General features: G+C 37.6%; 4 protein-coding genes across 6 annotated transcripts in view; 1 reads left to right on the forward strand and 3 right to left on the reverse strand.

Moving 5' to 3' along the window:
- Window positions 1-17: 17 nt before the first annotated feature.
- On the reverse strand, window positions 18-2476 carry Lipt1 (Lipoyltransferase 1). The gene is made up of 3 exons (XM_069060494.1): window positions 1574-2476; window positions 989-1310; window positions 18-929 (listed from the first exon to the last, which is right to left on the reverse strand). The coding sequence occupies exons 1-3, from the start codon at window positions 2063-2065 to the stop codon at window positions 568-570; spliced, it is 1176 nt and encodes a 391-aa protein (XP_068916595.1). The 5' UTR covers window positions 2066-2476; the 3' UTR covers window positions 18-567.
- A 1596-nt stretch (window positions 2477-4072) lies between these two features.
- Window positions 4073-7320, forward strand: Shark (SH2 ankyrin repeat kinase). Its single transcript, XM_069060492.1, has 9 exons — window positions 4073-4369; window positions 4426-4563; window positions 4622-4974; window positions 5025-5474; window positions 5687-5827; window positions 5875-6409; window positions 6536-6674; window positions 6724-6883; window positions 6935-7320. The coding sequence occupies exons 1-9, from the start codon at window positions 4294-4296 to the stop codon at window positions 7130-7132; spliced, it is 2190 nt and encodes a 729-aa protein (XP_068916593.1). The 5' UTR covers window positions 4073-4293; the 3' UTR covers window positions 7133-7320.
- On the reverse strand, window positions 7246-9220 carry LOC138139909 (amphoterin-induced protein 1-like). The gene is given in 3 exon segments (XM_069060493.1): window positions 7246-8100; window positions 8577-8819; window positions 8821-9220. Coding segments are annotated over 3 exon segments (1239 nt in total). The 5' UTR covers window positions 9100-9220; the 3' UTR covers window positions 7246-7383.
- Window positions 9221-9355: 135 nt separating this feature from the next.
- The window catches only part of LOC138139911 (Kv channel-interacting protein 4-like), a 104276-nt gene continuing 99356 nt past the window's right edge, over window positions 9356-14275 (reverse strand). For all 3 annotated transcript variants that reach the window (XM_069060498.1, XM_069060497.1, XM_069060499.1), the window contains 2 exons: window positions 10565-10777; window positions 9356-10513 (listed from right to left, as the gene is read on the reverse strand). In XM_069060498.1, coding sequence (XP_068916599.1) covers window positions 10403-10513; window positions 10565-10777 — 324 coding nt within the window. In that variant the 3' untranslated portion in view covers window positions 9356-10402. The remainder of the gene's footprint in view (window positions 10514-10564; window positions 10778-14275) is intronic.

Below are 14275 nucleotides of genomic sequence, written 5' to 3' on the forward strand. Positions count from 1 at the left end.
TCATTTCTACAAACGACTCAACTGTAAATCATTTATTTTTCAAAATAATACAGTAACATACGAATTTTAAGAAATATAATTTATTAATATAATTACGTACTATTCTAGGCTAGAAGGCACAACACTTAAGCACAATATTGCAATATGGACTAAAACTAAACTATAATTAGTAGAAAATGAGAATTAAAGAAGAAAGTCCTATATAGCAGGATTAATAAGTGTTAAGTATTTACATTTTCAGGCTCGGCATATCCCTTAACGTTAAACGAAACAAAAATTATTCAATTAATAATAATGTAAGTTATAAATGATATGATTAATTCTTGTTGACCGTTGACAACGGTTTTGAACTTAATCTAAAAATAATATATATAATATATAATCAGAAAATAACAATTATCTACCAGTAACGATGCACTTAACAAAGTGATGATATAACTGAGACAAAAGAATTAAAAAACGATAAAAAATAATGGCACTAGCAACTAAAAGAAACTTACACCGTCACAATACGCTTAGGAACACTCGGACAGAAAAACGTCAATTGTCCTTCTGTCCAACCTTATATTATACAGACTGCATAACTTGGCGCACGCAGTCTGTCACGAACTTATCTTTATCGCTGATGAGAGCACCCAGAGACCACTCTAGATTATCCAGAGCCTCTTCGGAGAACCTGTGGCCGACGAGGCTCGTGATAACATTGACGTTACCGGTGAAGCCGCTCGCCACCAGACCGGGAGGAACGAACAAATTCACGTCCATGATTTTTCCGCCCTCGACGATCATGGTCACCTTCAGGTCGTCCGGAACGTCGGTGTTGATCAACAGATTGTCCGGAACGGTGAACGAGCGACTGATGGTGAATTTCGGAGTCTTCCCGAAGCGCCAGTTCCAGCTCTGCAAATTGGTCCTGATCTCTTCGATTCCTGCGCACAATCAACATTTTACGTAGCGATGTTGACCACCAATCGTTTACAATACAAACCTGGGAACCACAGGTCCGTCGGGTTGACCATCTGGAACCCTCTCTGCTGGTTGGCCAGTTCCATTCCCCCATCTTTGATCGACAAAGCGCGAGTGCGCAAATACTCCCAACCGACCACTTTGTACAAAGATGACACTTTGATCTTTGGATCTTCTTCGCACAAGTTTATGATCTTCGATTTTATGGATTTTGTTGCGTTCGTTTCTATACCGACGTCGACCTTTTGAAGAGCTTGACTCAAGTTAAGCTTGTTTGCGCTCACCAGAAGGGTGCAGTGGTGGTAAGCGCTGGGTCTTCCCAGTTTTGCGGCGGTTCCCGATACCTGATCGGTCAAGGAAATACACAAAATTATCAAAGGAGTACCCCAAGACTCCCGTTATCGAACCACGAAATACATTACGTCTTTACTCTTAATTAATAATTGTTAAATCGAGCCGAGACAGCTTCATTTGCACTGAACAAAATATGTAAATGTAGCTATCACTTGCCGAGGAAAAGTTCTGAAAAAAATGATAAAATTATCGACTTGCCGACCTCAACTGTTATCAATTTGCGCACGACAGCATTGAATTAGTCAAAGGATACTTTGCAGTTGCGTAGAGTGAGGTCTTCTCTTGAGGAAATCTCGAGTTTAACCCCATACTCTCTAAACAATGCCCTCTTGATGACTTCCAAATTGTACTTCCTGTTGTAATGATTTCTGGCGGTGAAAAACGTCATGTTGAGGTTTCCCTGGTCGTGAAAAACTGTCCCCCCTCCACTGTTACGTCTGGCCAGTTGGACTCCATTTTCTGTGATGGAGGCAAGTTCAGAGATGTTGGCTTCAAGCCACGGATTCTGATGCCTGCCGATGACAACGCAAGGGTCGTTCTGCCACAGCATCAACACATGATGATTGGTAAAATCGAAATTGCGATAGAGCCAGTCTTCAAGGGCCAGATTCGTGAAAATGTCTTTGGATTGCGAGATAAATACTGATTTTTTAATGTCTTTCTCGGCTGGGGTCGAGTACGCACGGAAATTGTAGCGAGCGAGGAGAGCACTCACTCTGACTACGTTGCGGTGCACTAGTGCCATTTTTTTTTCTTAACACGAATGCAATGTGAGCTCTTGTTAGGTGTTGTGCCCTGACAAGATACCTAACGGGTTGGTTGATATTTCATAAAAGCGTTTTTATGGGACGCTGTCAAGGCGATGAGGTACTCGTGGAGGGTGATGGTTTGATGCAACCACTTCCAGGTTTGGTGCAGGGAATTCAAACGGACCCGAAGACCAAGACAATCTTTAGTAGTACTCAGCATTCCTCCCTTTGCTGCCAGGATGAAGAAACAAAAACACTTAAGATTTTAAAAACGAATCAATCGGTCAACACGCCAATAGAGATGTTAAGTGTCACACAAAACAAAGCCAAACAGTTTAGAAAAGCGAGGTTATGTCGAAGTGTAGTATGAATCAATCGAACGCTTCACTACTGAAACAAGAAATTGACTTTACCGTTTTATATAAAACAACATCTTTGGGTCATTTATCTTCACAGGGGTCATGCTTTATCACTAGACAAAGAAAAACAAGGCCCAGATTAAGCTTTATCCTTTCGCTCGTTACCATGCGATTTGACAGTTTTAATTATGTAAAATTGCTCAAAACCGAGCCAGAGATACCGAGCTTATCATCGGCTGGGATCCTTGATATTGGGCGATTTTTATATTTTATTTATTCACTCACACATTCGTGATCTCTAACTTTGACTTTTAACTATGACCGCGCTCAACATGCACGAATTAAAAATAGAACGGAGATTATCTGAATTGTGAACCTTTCTGTACGCAACTAGCAGGAATACATTGCTTTTTTCCCCAAACCTGAACAGGGTCGTGTCTTGGCGAGGTCAATAAACTCACAACCTACATACAAAAATCAGTTCACTCGATTTTAACACATTTAATAACTCACCGTCGACTTATTGACTATTCAACAGTTTTTAATCAAAATAAATTACAACTCAAGCCTTAGTCCAATTACGGCCCTGACACCAACACAAATACAAAACAATTCAATTCCAACATTTTACCATGACAAACGGCGACCTTTACGTCAATAATTAATGAGGAATTATTATTTGCGACATGTTTTCGTTTTTTCCTTTCATTTTCATGTTTATCCGGTATCCCTCAACCCCACCCTTTCAGCGACTAAACAAAATCAACTTAATCAACAATTCAACAATTCAACACGACTCTGGAACAGTGGCGTAACAACTTACAGCGTAGACACAATAAGGTTTCGCCAAAAACAAGTTTTTAGAAACACAAATATTTTTATTAATGCGATATCGACTTAAAGTTTACAAAAATACACGTCCATGGTCCATGTGGTTTTTATAATCTTAATTATTGACAATACAATGTCCATCATATTTTGTTTATTACAAATAATTACAGATTAATCTTAATACGTAGGTACAATCGCGGTCATCCAAAAGTGAACGATAGCTTGCAAAAATTTCTGTATTTTTCGTTACATTAAATTAGGCTGTATTCATTGGCGTTCGTGCAGGCTGTTTTCTTGCCAACGCCTCTTTATAAGTCTTACTGCAATGTAATTCTCTCGCCACAGCAACCAACGACCAATTTTCTTCTAGCTTTGCAATAGCCCTAGCTGTCTGAATCGGAGTGAGATGTCGTGGTATTTTTAAAAAATACCTTCGATCATTTTTTTAACGCTAGTGTCAAACTGTGACATTTTAGGACGCCTATGAGATAAAGTAAAAATCAAACTTATTATTAAATCACCATCGTTCATATTCGATTGAATTTAATTAATCAAATTGTTCAAGTTATGCTGTTATGCAGTAAAATAGTTGAGGTAAAGTAAGTACAGAGTAATTTAAACGATCGTCCTAATCGTAACTGCGCCACTGTTCCCAAAATTTTGTAACTTTTACGTTCAAAGTTAATTAAAATTAAAATATATTGAAGCCTTAATGGCTTGTAAATAACGCAGTATTTTAATAATGTAAATTCTGTCAGTTTCGGGTTGATAACGAAGTTGATAATAATGTTTTGAAGTTGGGTGCGCAGTATGGACAATGCGCATTATGTTGAATATTCAGAATATTGCACGTCAAACTAAACTGTCAAACAAACACTATCTACATCAATTAATTTGACATTTTTCTTGTAATTGTTAACAATATTTGTGGAATTTCTAAAATGGATCTGTGCGTGTTATATTAGTGTGTAATTAAGTCTCGAATTAAGAAAAATCGACGGATTTGATGTGAAATTTAGTTGATATCTGAAACAATGTACAAAGATGAAGACATTTTTTGGTATCATGGAAAATTGTCACGGGAAGCTGCTGAAAATATATTGAAAGAAGGTAAGTCAGGTGGAAATTAGCGCGAACAGTGCGAGAACCCCGTTAAAATTTTACAGAGGGACGACCGAATGGAAGTTTTTTAGTTCGCGAAAGTAACTCATCTTCAGGAGATTTCGTGTTGTCTGTACGTCACAATAACGATGTTAGTCATTTTCAAATTCGCAGACACACCGAAGATGCGTTTTTTTCAATCGGTAAGCCGAAAATTCAATGCTTTACATCATAAACAATTGTTTGATTTGATTTTATTAGATGAAAGTACAAAAATCCATGGTTTAGAGAGCTTGATAGAGCATTATATTAACACAAAGGGAGTCCTCTCTGAGGCCTTATCTTTGACGATCCCGGTCCGAGGGGATCCCCCTCCCGACAACTCCCGCAGACACGGACGTACAAATCTATTGCACCGTGCTACAAGTCAAGGAAATTACACGATAGTGTCTGAGCTATTAAAGACTGGTTATAGACATGAGGCAAAAAATCAAAACGGCCAAACCGCCGTTCATCTAGCCAGCATGAACGGCAAAGATGACATTCTTAGGAAACTGATAGAGTACGGCGCAGGCGTCAACTTACGAGATACAGCGGGATATACACCTCTGCACGTAAGGTTACCTCGACGCATTTCAAACTTTCACCGACATTCAATTTTTAGTATGCTTGCCAAAATAACTATTCTAGTACTGTAAGGCTTCTGGTACAAGTCGGTAATGCCAATATTCAATCGCGAAACACTGAAACAGGAGCTGTTCCTCTGCATGAAGCTGCCAGTCGAGGTCACAAGGAGGTCGTCAAGGAGTTGTTGAGTTTGAACGCCCCAGTCAACCCTAGAGACAAGGATCATCAACTGCCGTCTCATCTTGCTAGGAAAAACGGATTCATCGAGTGTGCTGAAATCTTAGAACATTATCAGTGTCCAGCGCCAAAAACCCACAGAAGTCAGTGGTATCACGGAACTCTGGATCGACACGAAGCCGAGACCATCATCAAGCAGTTCAGTACTAAGGATGGGACGTTTTTGGTCAGGTGGAGCGAACGCAACAAAGAACCGGTCTTGACTCTCATCAGCGAATCCCTGTTTTACAATTACATCATCAGCAAGAAGGCAAGTGGCCACAAATTTTTACAAATCGATTTATCGAGCTGTATTCGCTTCACCAAAAAAAATTCAAAGTTTTGTCGAGTTTTTACATTTATTGTTTTGTTTGAATGGTGTGTCAAAATATTTGGAAGAAAAACGTACAAAATGAATTATTTTTAAAGACTAGACACTGTATTTGGGTCTCTGGTAACTCGCTTATCGAAAGTGTATTTTAGGACGACTATTTATTCATCGACAATGGCCCTTACTTAGAGTCGTTAGAACATATCGTCGAATATTATAGCTTTATTCCTGACGGTTTGCCAACAGTTTTGCAATCTCCGGTACCTCCAAAACCTAAGCCGCCACTACCTGAAGTAAGTGAGGTGATCGCGTCGACAAAATGTTACTTGTCAATTTTCAGTTTTCTACTATTCCAAGACACAAAAAGAAAAATCTCGCGGTTAAACCGCCTCAAGACATACTGAATATGTCCGAATCGCTAACTCTCAAAAGTTTTCCTAGTCAATTCCAAAATATAACTTTTACTACAAATTTTTCAAATAACAATAACTATATGACAAATGAAAATGAAGAAGACTATATATCGGTACAAAGGTTAAAAATGGGTAACGTAATCGGAGAAGGCGAGTTCGGTTCGGTTTATCAAGGTACTTACGTGAAGAAAAACGGCGATGAAATCGACGTAGCCATAAAGACGTTGAGAAATGAACAAATTGAGACAAACAGAGAAGCATTCTTGAGCGAGGCCAGTGTTATGAAGAAACTGAACCACCATTGCGTTGTCAAACTGTTCGGACTTTCGTCACTAGGCCGATCTATACTGATGGTACAAGAACTGGTCTCTTTGGGTTCGATGCTCCACTACATCATTTTACACAAGGACCTCATCAATCCAAACTACGAGTTCAAGATCTGGGCCGCTCAAATAGCTTGCGGTAAGTTCATTTTATCAATCAAAAGCAACGATTTAATTAACTGATCGATCGAACCCGTGCGCGCTTTGGAATCGAGTAAGTATGGAATTTTTAACTCAACAGGTCACTAATCTGTTGCTTTACCAGGGATGAATTATTTAGAGGAACAAAGATTTATTCATAGGGATTTGGCCGCGAGGAATATTCTGCTCGCCTCACAACATCAGGCAAAAATCAGTGACTTTGGTCTGTCGAGAGCTCTAGGAAACGATCATGAATACTACAGGTCGGTCATTTCGATTAAATTTTGACACTTGTAGAATGATCGGTTTTAGGGCGATGCAAGGAGGGAAATGGCCCTTGAAGTGGTACGCTCCCGAATCATACAATTACGGTACATTTTCGCATAAAAGTGACGTATGGAGTTTTGGTGTGACGATTTGGGAGATGTATAGTTTTGGAGAGGTGCCGTACGGGGAACTGAAAGGATCGGATGTAAGAGAGTCGACAGTGTGAAAATTGATTTGTTGATATTGTGATTTTCAGGCAATCAAAATCATCGAAGAGGGAGATAGATTAAAACAGCCGGAAGCTTGTCCCGACCAGATCTACGAATTGATGAGACGTTGTTGGAGGTACGACGCTGAAGAGAGACCCACCTTTAAGGAGTTGTTACACTCGTTCTCTTTAGATTCGGACTACATGAACATAAGAGAATTACTACCGGAAACCAATTTCGCATAGTTTAAACCGCATTTATTTTTTCGCATTTTTGGGTTAACGAATTATGTGCCAACAAAAACATTTTAATATTTGATATACTCACAAGTGCAATATGATGATATATTCAGTATAAATTATTTTTGACCTTTTATTTTATTCATTCCACTTTGTACAGATATCAAGTGATAAATAAAAGTATTTTAGGAATATCACAGAGTTTTGTTTAATTCACAGTTAGAAAAGAGAGAGTAACTCAAAAGTGAGCACGAGTGCTACAAGTTTGATTGATTTTTCCTGAAGAGTACGGGAGTTGATTCGGACAAGTTCCACTCGCGCAGTGGCAGAGCCTGTCGCTCTTCGGCGCTGTAAGCTCTACTGAACCTGCCACTCACCCTGTTGAACCTGCTTCGCGACCTGTGCAGGTGATTGGTTTCATCAAAGCTAAAATAAGTGCTTTCGTTCAAATCCTTCTTCTTTTTAGTAAACGAGCCGATTATGTACGCTATCAGAACCCCAACGGCAATTCCATAAATAAATGGAATTAAAAGTGATAAGAATGGTGACAAGTCGACGATTTCCTGCAACAGGCTCTTATCAACATGCGTGATGTTGCACTGGTCGATTGTCGGTTTCGTTGTGTCATTTCTCCCCTCTTGATCGTCATAAATCCAAGAATTTTTCTCGTCTTCGGGGTCCGCCATGTTAACCATGCGTTGAAACTTTTCCGACTCCAAGATTTTCTTCCTGCAAGGATCTTCGAAACTGATTCCTTTCTGACTGCAGTAATCTGTCAAATTTCTCAATGCGTCATTGCAATGAAAACTGTTATTGTTGATGTTTAAAATCGACAAACTGGACAAAGGCTGCACGGTTGCCACGTTCAGCTGAATCAAATAGTTTTCCGACAGATTCAAAATTTCCAAATTCGGGAGTCCTGTCATTGTTTCAACTCCCACGTATGAAATTCGACAAAGGCTCAGGTCCAGTCTCTGAATAAAAAATTTATTAACTGACGTCAAGATTTTTCGGTTCAAACATTTTGACACTTTATAATCATATGTAGTGTTTCAAATGTTATCACCTTATCGGACAAGTTTAACTTTAGAAATGATACAATAAATGATACAGGGTTATTCTAAATGATTGTAGTCCAAGTTAGCCATGCCCATGTTATTAGATTTTTGCCGCTTTCATGTGAACTGTTAATTTTGTCGCTGTCACTGTCATTTTTTAAGTGAAAAGTGCGGTGATGAGATTTTTATTTATTTTTGTTAAATTAACGATTGAATTCAGAAATACTGAGTTGTTTTGCACCCAATTTAACTCCCTTGTGTTTCACTTATTCACATCATTTTGATGTTTTTTTATGTGGAGCGGCAACTATAAATTTTACATTCATTTTTCACGCCTACTTCGACTACAATAATTTAGAATAACCCTGTATAAAACTGTCAACGGTCCTTACTTTCAGTGTTCTTGATTCGAATATCGGGCCCTCGGTGAGTTTTGAAAAACTATTTCCTCTGAAATACAACTCCTCCAGACTGTTCATGTTCAAGAACCAGTGATTGAGGATGTACTGGATGCTGTTATACGACAAATCCAGACTCTTCAGGCGACCGAGTCCGACAAAAGCGTTCATGTGAATCTGTCCCACTTTATTGTGAGAGATGTTCAATAATTTCAGTTCCACAAGTTTCTGTTCCTGAGTGACAGATTTTCAAACACGCACAAAACTTCAGTTTGGGACTTACCGAAAAGATGTGGTCACCCAAGCGACTTATCTGATTGTATGACAGATCGAGCAGTTGAGTCTGTTGAGGCAAGTTAGACTCGATACCCGCCAGATTTCTTTTTATACAAGTGGCACGTCGCAGTTTTTCAAAAATGTCACATTTGCAATGTTCGGGACACTGGATTTCGACCGATTTAGTCGAAATTTCAACCAGTAATAAATAGTACAAGAGAATATGCAAATAAAGATGCATCGTGTTCACACCTATACGCAACTACTTATCTACTCATTTTGGAAAACTGACTGATACATTCTGATTAGATAACGATCGTTATCGGATGCATTTGTTTGTATTTTCATGATAACGGAAGCTAAATTTATAAATTTCTCTAAGCTAAGTCTGGAGTGGGTCTAGTTTGGTGCGGTTGTCGTTCAGGTGGCGCTGTATGCACCAGTGTGGGATCAATTACGACTAGGCTCCTTCGACTAGAATTTTTTAAAACATCAAGTAGAATAAATAGGATACTTTATTATGACACTGATTACAACACTTATTTAATACTTATTGTTCTTAGTAACATCGTTAAGTGACTGTAAATATGCTTATACTTACAATAAATATGCTATCACAATAAGTTTCTGTAAATTTTATGAAATATTCACAATATTGACGAACTTTTCGGGTTCGGGCCCCTTTATAAGATTAACACATGCAATTCTAAGTAACAGTTCTAGACTCTTATAATTTCAGTAACTCAAAGATATTAAATTTTGTCAGTATAGACAATGTAGTTGTACTCGAGGAGTTGGGTTGGAACTGCAGAATTGAATTTTTTCGGATTAAAGTCTTAGGTGTGCGGTAACAGCTTTGAAACTTCCAGTTTAGATCAAAATGGGTTTGTGAGCCACATTTTTGTGTAGAGTTTCTGGCATCGCCGAGTGAGTTAAGAGGACGATTATATTTACACATAGAGTATATCATTATAGTCTAAATAAATATCGGTAACACCTAATTATATGGGGAAAGAATATGAGCAAACAATCTTTATCGGTTATAGGTAACAATTATTAACACTAACGCTTACAATAGACATCCAAACATCTGATACGGAACCATAAAAACATCGAAAATTCGTATAACCAGCACAAAATGTTTTTCATCTACTCTCTACGTACCTACACTAGATATAAGTGGCCCCAAAATTAGCCAAGTTAGCCTTCATTCTTATATACAGTTTTCGTGCAAATGTATATATCCTAGACGTCTGTGATCTTTCAGCACAGCAATATTAAAATTTGGCGTATAAAGTTATGCAAAGTTACAACTATCATAACAAATAGTTAATGACATGAGAAGTTAGAGACAGTGTTTCAAATAGTTAACGTTTATTCCTATGTACAGTAGGATAATTTTTTTTATCAGTTGTGAGAACATGGGGTTTGCAGAATGTAGCTCCGAAGTGAAACAGTATACACGTGTTCAAATATACTGTTTCTAGTAGTAGCAGGAATCCAAGCCAAATGAAGAATGAATTCTGGCAGAGCGACACGCACCATCACAATACGGTGTCCAGAGTCTCTAAAGATTTTAGAACATGTTCATCTCTAGAGCACCACTGCACCAGCTCTTCGATGGTGACCACGCCGTCCTTGTTCGTGTCTATCAGCTGCAATAAAAAAATGATGTTCGACCTTGAACCCCGCCGTCTACCACTTACGTGAAATATTTTTTCAACATGATCTTTGGCGGAAGTGTCGTTAACAGTGGGATGCGTCGCGCGTCCCAACATTTCGTAAATGCTCGAGACGACGTCTACCATTTCGGTTTTTGTGATGAGGCCGTCTCCGTTCAGATCGTACAAGCCAAACACCCACTGCAGCTTCTCCTGGACGCTGCCCCTGGAGACTTTTGACAGTATGCTGAGGAAGTCCTGGAACGTGGCCCAAAATACATTCTAAATGCTACGACATTTGTCCCAATTTGACCTTTCTATTCTACAAATTAGTAATAAATAAATAAACAACGAAGCCGTCTGCGAACTGATAAGTCGTGGACTTCGCTCCGGAGGTCAGAAGTGAAATTTTTTCGAACGAAAGCACAGATAAGTTGCGATTTTAAAACTAAATCGTCCGGGGGATCACGTGTTAATTTCTCTCGGGTACACTGAGGGATTACGACGGTCGATGACTAACGATTGCGTAATCGGTGGATGGGATTTGATTGCATAATTGACGTAAGTTGCCACAGGTGTTCTGAACGACGGTATCGTGTGTTGCTAAATATTCAAGAGCGAGTTGGCGTGCCTGCAACAGGTTTTGTTTGCCTGTTTGAGCGCTCATAAATAGGACCGTATTTGATTGCACGCACTACGAGAGGAATATAATCCTGATTTGATTTCATTTACGGAAAGCGAGTTAAATCAGGCAGACCCGTCCACTAAGAGACTAAGACAATCTACCAACGGACACGTCCCAAATTAAGGAAAAACATATACACACACCGACAAATTTAAAGGAACAGATCGTATATTTAGTTTATTTCTTAATTTTATTATACCGTGCGAACGTGCGATCAACAATTATTTAGATCAAAGAAAGCATTGAAATCTCGGCCGTATGAGGAGAGAAGTATTTCTGGTTGCATATACCCGTTAGAATTTCTAAGCTGACGTTTGGATGACATTTACCGCACTTTGTATTCCATTGTTTTTCACGGGACTTAAAAATTCCATAAGCTGAACCACAAAAAAAGTATATATTTTTTTTTTTCAGTTAACTATGGACCAAATGATAACTTTCAATACATCATTAGATTCAGAAAAAAAACCTTACCAGACTGAGCCTAAAAAAACTACATGTGCCCATTTAAAAAAAAAGTTGACTATCGTTAGCTATTGAAGATAACACCAAAAAATATATTTTATGGCTGTTTTGTTGCACATGAAAAACCATATCTTTGGTTTTTTTGTTCATTGAAATCGGGTAATAAATAAAAAAGTTATGGGTTGAGGCGTTTTTTATCAAACAGCCTGTATGTAATTATTTTTTATTAGCGTATTTGTAAAATTTGTACCTAGTTGTAGGCCAGAAGGCAACCGAGGATCGCAGGGAACAGTGCGGTGCGGGAGGGTAATCGAGGTTTGCATTTCTAATGGCATAGAGATTTTGTTGCAACGTTAGTTTTTTAATCATAACTTGATTAATATTCCCTCAAAATTATAATAATAAACACCATCGTAATCAGAGAATATCGGTCTTTAGTTCTTAAAGAATACATTTTTTCGATTTGAGGCTTAGTTCTCATGCAATGCAGTGAGGAACGTAAAAATACGGCAAAATTAACGAATTTTTGACTAGCTGGCAACAGTGCCCAGGTCCACCGCTGAAGTCGCAAATTAGCAATTAGTCGGAGAGCTGATGACGAATTTAGGGAGGGTATTTTAGGCAATTAGAAATTTAAAAAATTTTACTATGTATTTCACTATTAGTGAATCTGTAATCGAGAGTCGCTAAGGGCGTTTGCGGTTATTTTAGTACTGCGCAGCATAATGACATTTGCAAAAAATTAATCCCAAAATATATACTTTAGGCAACTTGAAATTATATTAATTTTTTCGCTTAGCATTTACAGAATACAGAATATACGGATTATTTGGGCGGTTTTAAAGTATGGCCCGACCACCCTAAAGTAATTTTTTTAATATACGCAAAAAATATACTTTAGGCACTCTGAAATTTTTGTGGCAGATTTATTAATTACATAATATTAAAAATATGTGTAAAAATCCAGACGAATACGGCAGTTTTAAATAAGTGCGACAGAAAATTCTTATGCGTATACATATAGTTTGTTTTTTAATCAAAGAACCACGACCTGTTGATTTAGGTTTGCAAATATAAAATTTTACTAAACTTAGGAAATTTAATGATATCTATTGGCTATACCAGCCAACGCCTATCATTTTTAATGTCCTTGAAAGTACGCAAACTCGCATCTAAAATTTGAACGTGTTATTAAAAATGCCTCACAAAGTAAGACATTTATTAAACTCTCAAATTAGTTGTTATTAATATTGTTAACTTTATTAACATGGCGCGCTTCTAATATCTCTAATAACCTCGATTTCTATATGATGAGATTTTTCACCCTAGGTCAAAAGTGTACAATGTTGTCAGCTCTATTTTAGGTGTAAATTGCGGTGTTGTGGTTCTTTGATTAAAAAACATACTGTAGGTCCGAGAGAGACGTTGTTATCTAAGCGAGTTTAAAGCTTTAAGGTCAGTTTATAGAAAGAGAATTAAATATTTAATTCGAATTAAATTTGAATGCGCGATTAACCCATGAATCCGAAACTTCGATTGGCTCAATCTGATCACCTGTTCAGTTAATCTCGCATTTGATTACGATTAACTTAATTTCGCTTCTGTAAACTGGCCCTTAGTGCTTTAAAGGGCCGATTTTGCACGCATTTTAGTGTCAAAAACAGAGATTATGATTCAGGTATAATAAAATAGTTATAGCGAGTGAGTGCCTTTAATTGTTTAGATTATTAATCGCCCATTAACAAACGAGTTGATTACAAAAATGTTTCGTCGACCGCAAACTGTTTTCTTTTTGTGACACAATTTCAAATTAAAGCCAAATCAAAACGAATTTCATCTTTTTCGATAAAGATGAGTCCTTATAAAATACCTTCATCCTTTTTTTGTCCTCAGGGTAGGCCATTTTTAAATTTTTCAACACTTTCTATTCACTTTGCCACAAAGAGTGTCAGAAGACGTCAACTCCATTCACATTCAATTTCACGTAAAAATCACGGTTGCTAAGAAAATCTAGTTACCTTTGAAAAATATGACATGCGAATTATAACCAAAAAGGTCGGCTTTTGAAAAAGTAAATTCGTAATTGTGCAGCTATGGAGCTATAAAATATAGAAAATCCTACTGCACTACCTGCTCCAGTGTTGGTAAGTGCAAACAATGCATGTTCGACGTTGTTTATACATCAAAATATCATCAAAACGTCAAAATCGCAAAAATCGTTGATTAATGAAAAATAGTGTATTAATGAGGTCCATTAATACACTATATTTTAGACAAAATAACTCATTAATATTCAAATTAACAAGCGGTCAACGGAAAAAAAATTAAGCATCCAAGGAAAATTTTACGAAAATTAAAAAATTTAAAAATGCTTTATACGGCCCACGCTATAACTTTGCTATTGACGACCCAAATGAAAAAAATATACAGGAAACGAAATAGATCTAAAAACACTACAAACCTGAGTGAGCATATAATTTTTATACCATCTACCCATGGGCAATGGAGAACTTTTCTTTTTCAAATGGTAACCTATAATTTTTTTATTGATTCTGTTAAGAGTTTTATTTATGATATGTCTACACTGTATATGTACACGTATCGTG

Source organism: Tenebrio molitor, chromosome X (assembly GCF_963966145.1).
Source record: "Tenebrio molitor chromosome X, icTenMoli1.1, whole genome shotgun sequence".
Lineage (NCBI taxonomy): Eukaryota > Metazoa > Arthropoda > Insecta > Coleoptera > Tenebrionidae > Tenebrio > Tenebrio molitor.

Coding starts and splice junctions, on each gene's coding strand:
- Shark (XM_069060492.1), top strand. CDS start 4,294: ATGTACAAAGATGAAGACATTTTTTGGTATCATGGAAAATTGTCACGG. Junction 4,370..4,425: donor TGAAAATATATTGAAAGAAG/GTAAGTCAGGTG, acceptor AAAATTTTACAG/AGGGACGACCGAATGGAAGT. Junction 5,475..5,686: donor ATTACATCATCAGCAAGAAG/GCAAGTGGCCAC, acceptor AGTGTATTTTAG/GACGACTATTTATTCATCGA.
- Lipt1 (XM_069060494.1), bottom strand. CDS start 2,065: ATGGCACTAGTGCACCGCAACGTAGTCAGAGTGAGTGCTCTCCTCGCT. Junction 1,311..1,573: donor TCACTCTACGCAACTGCAAA/GTATCCTTTGAC, acceptor TTGACCGATCAG/GTATCGGGAACCGCCGCAAA. Junction 930..988: donor GACGGACCTGTGGTTCCCAG/GTTTGTATTGTA, acceptor GATTGTGCGCAG/GAATCGAAGAGATCAGGACC.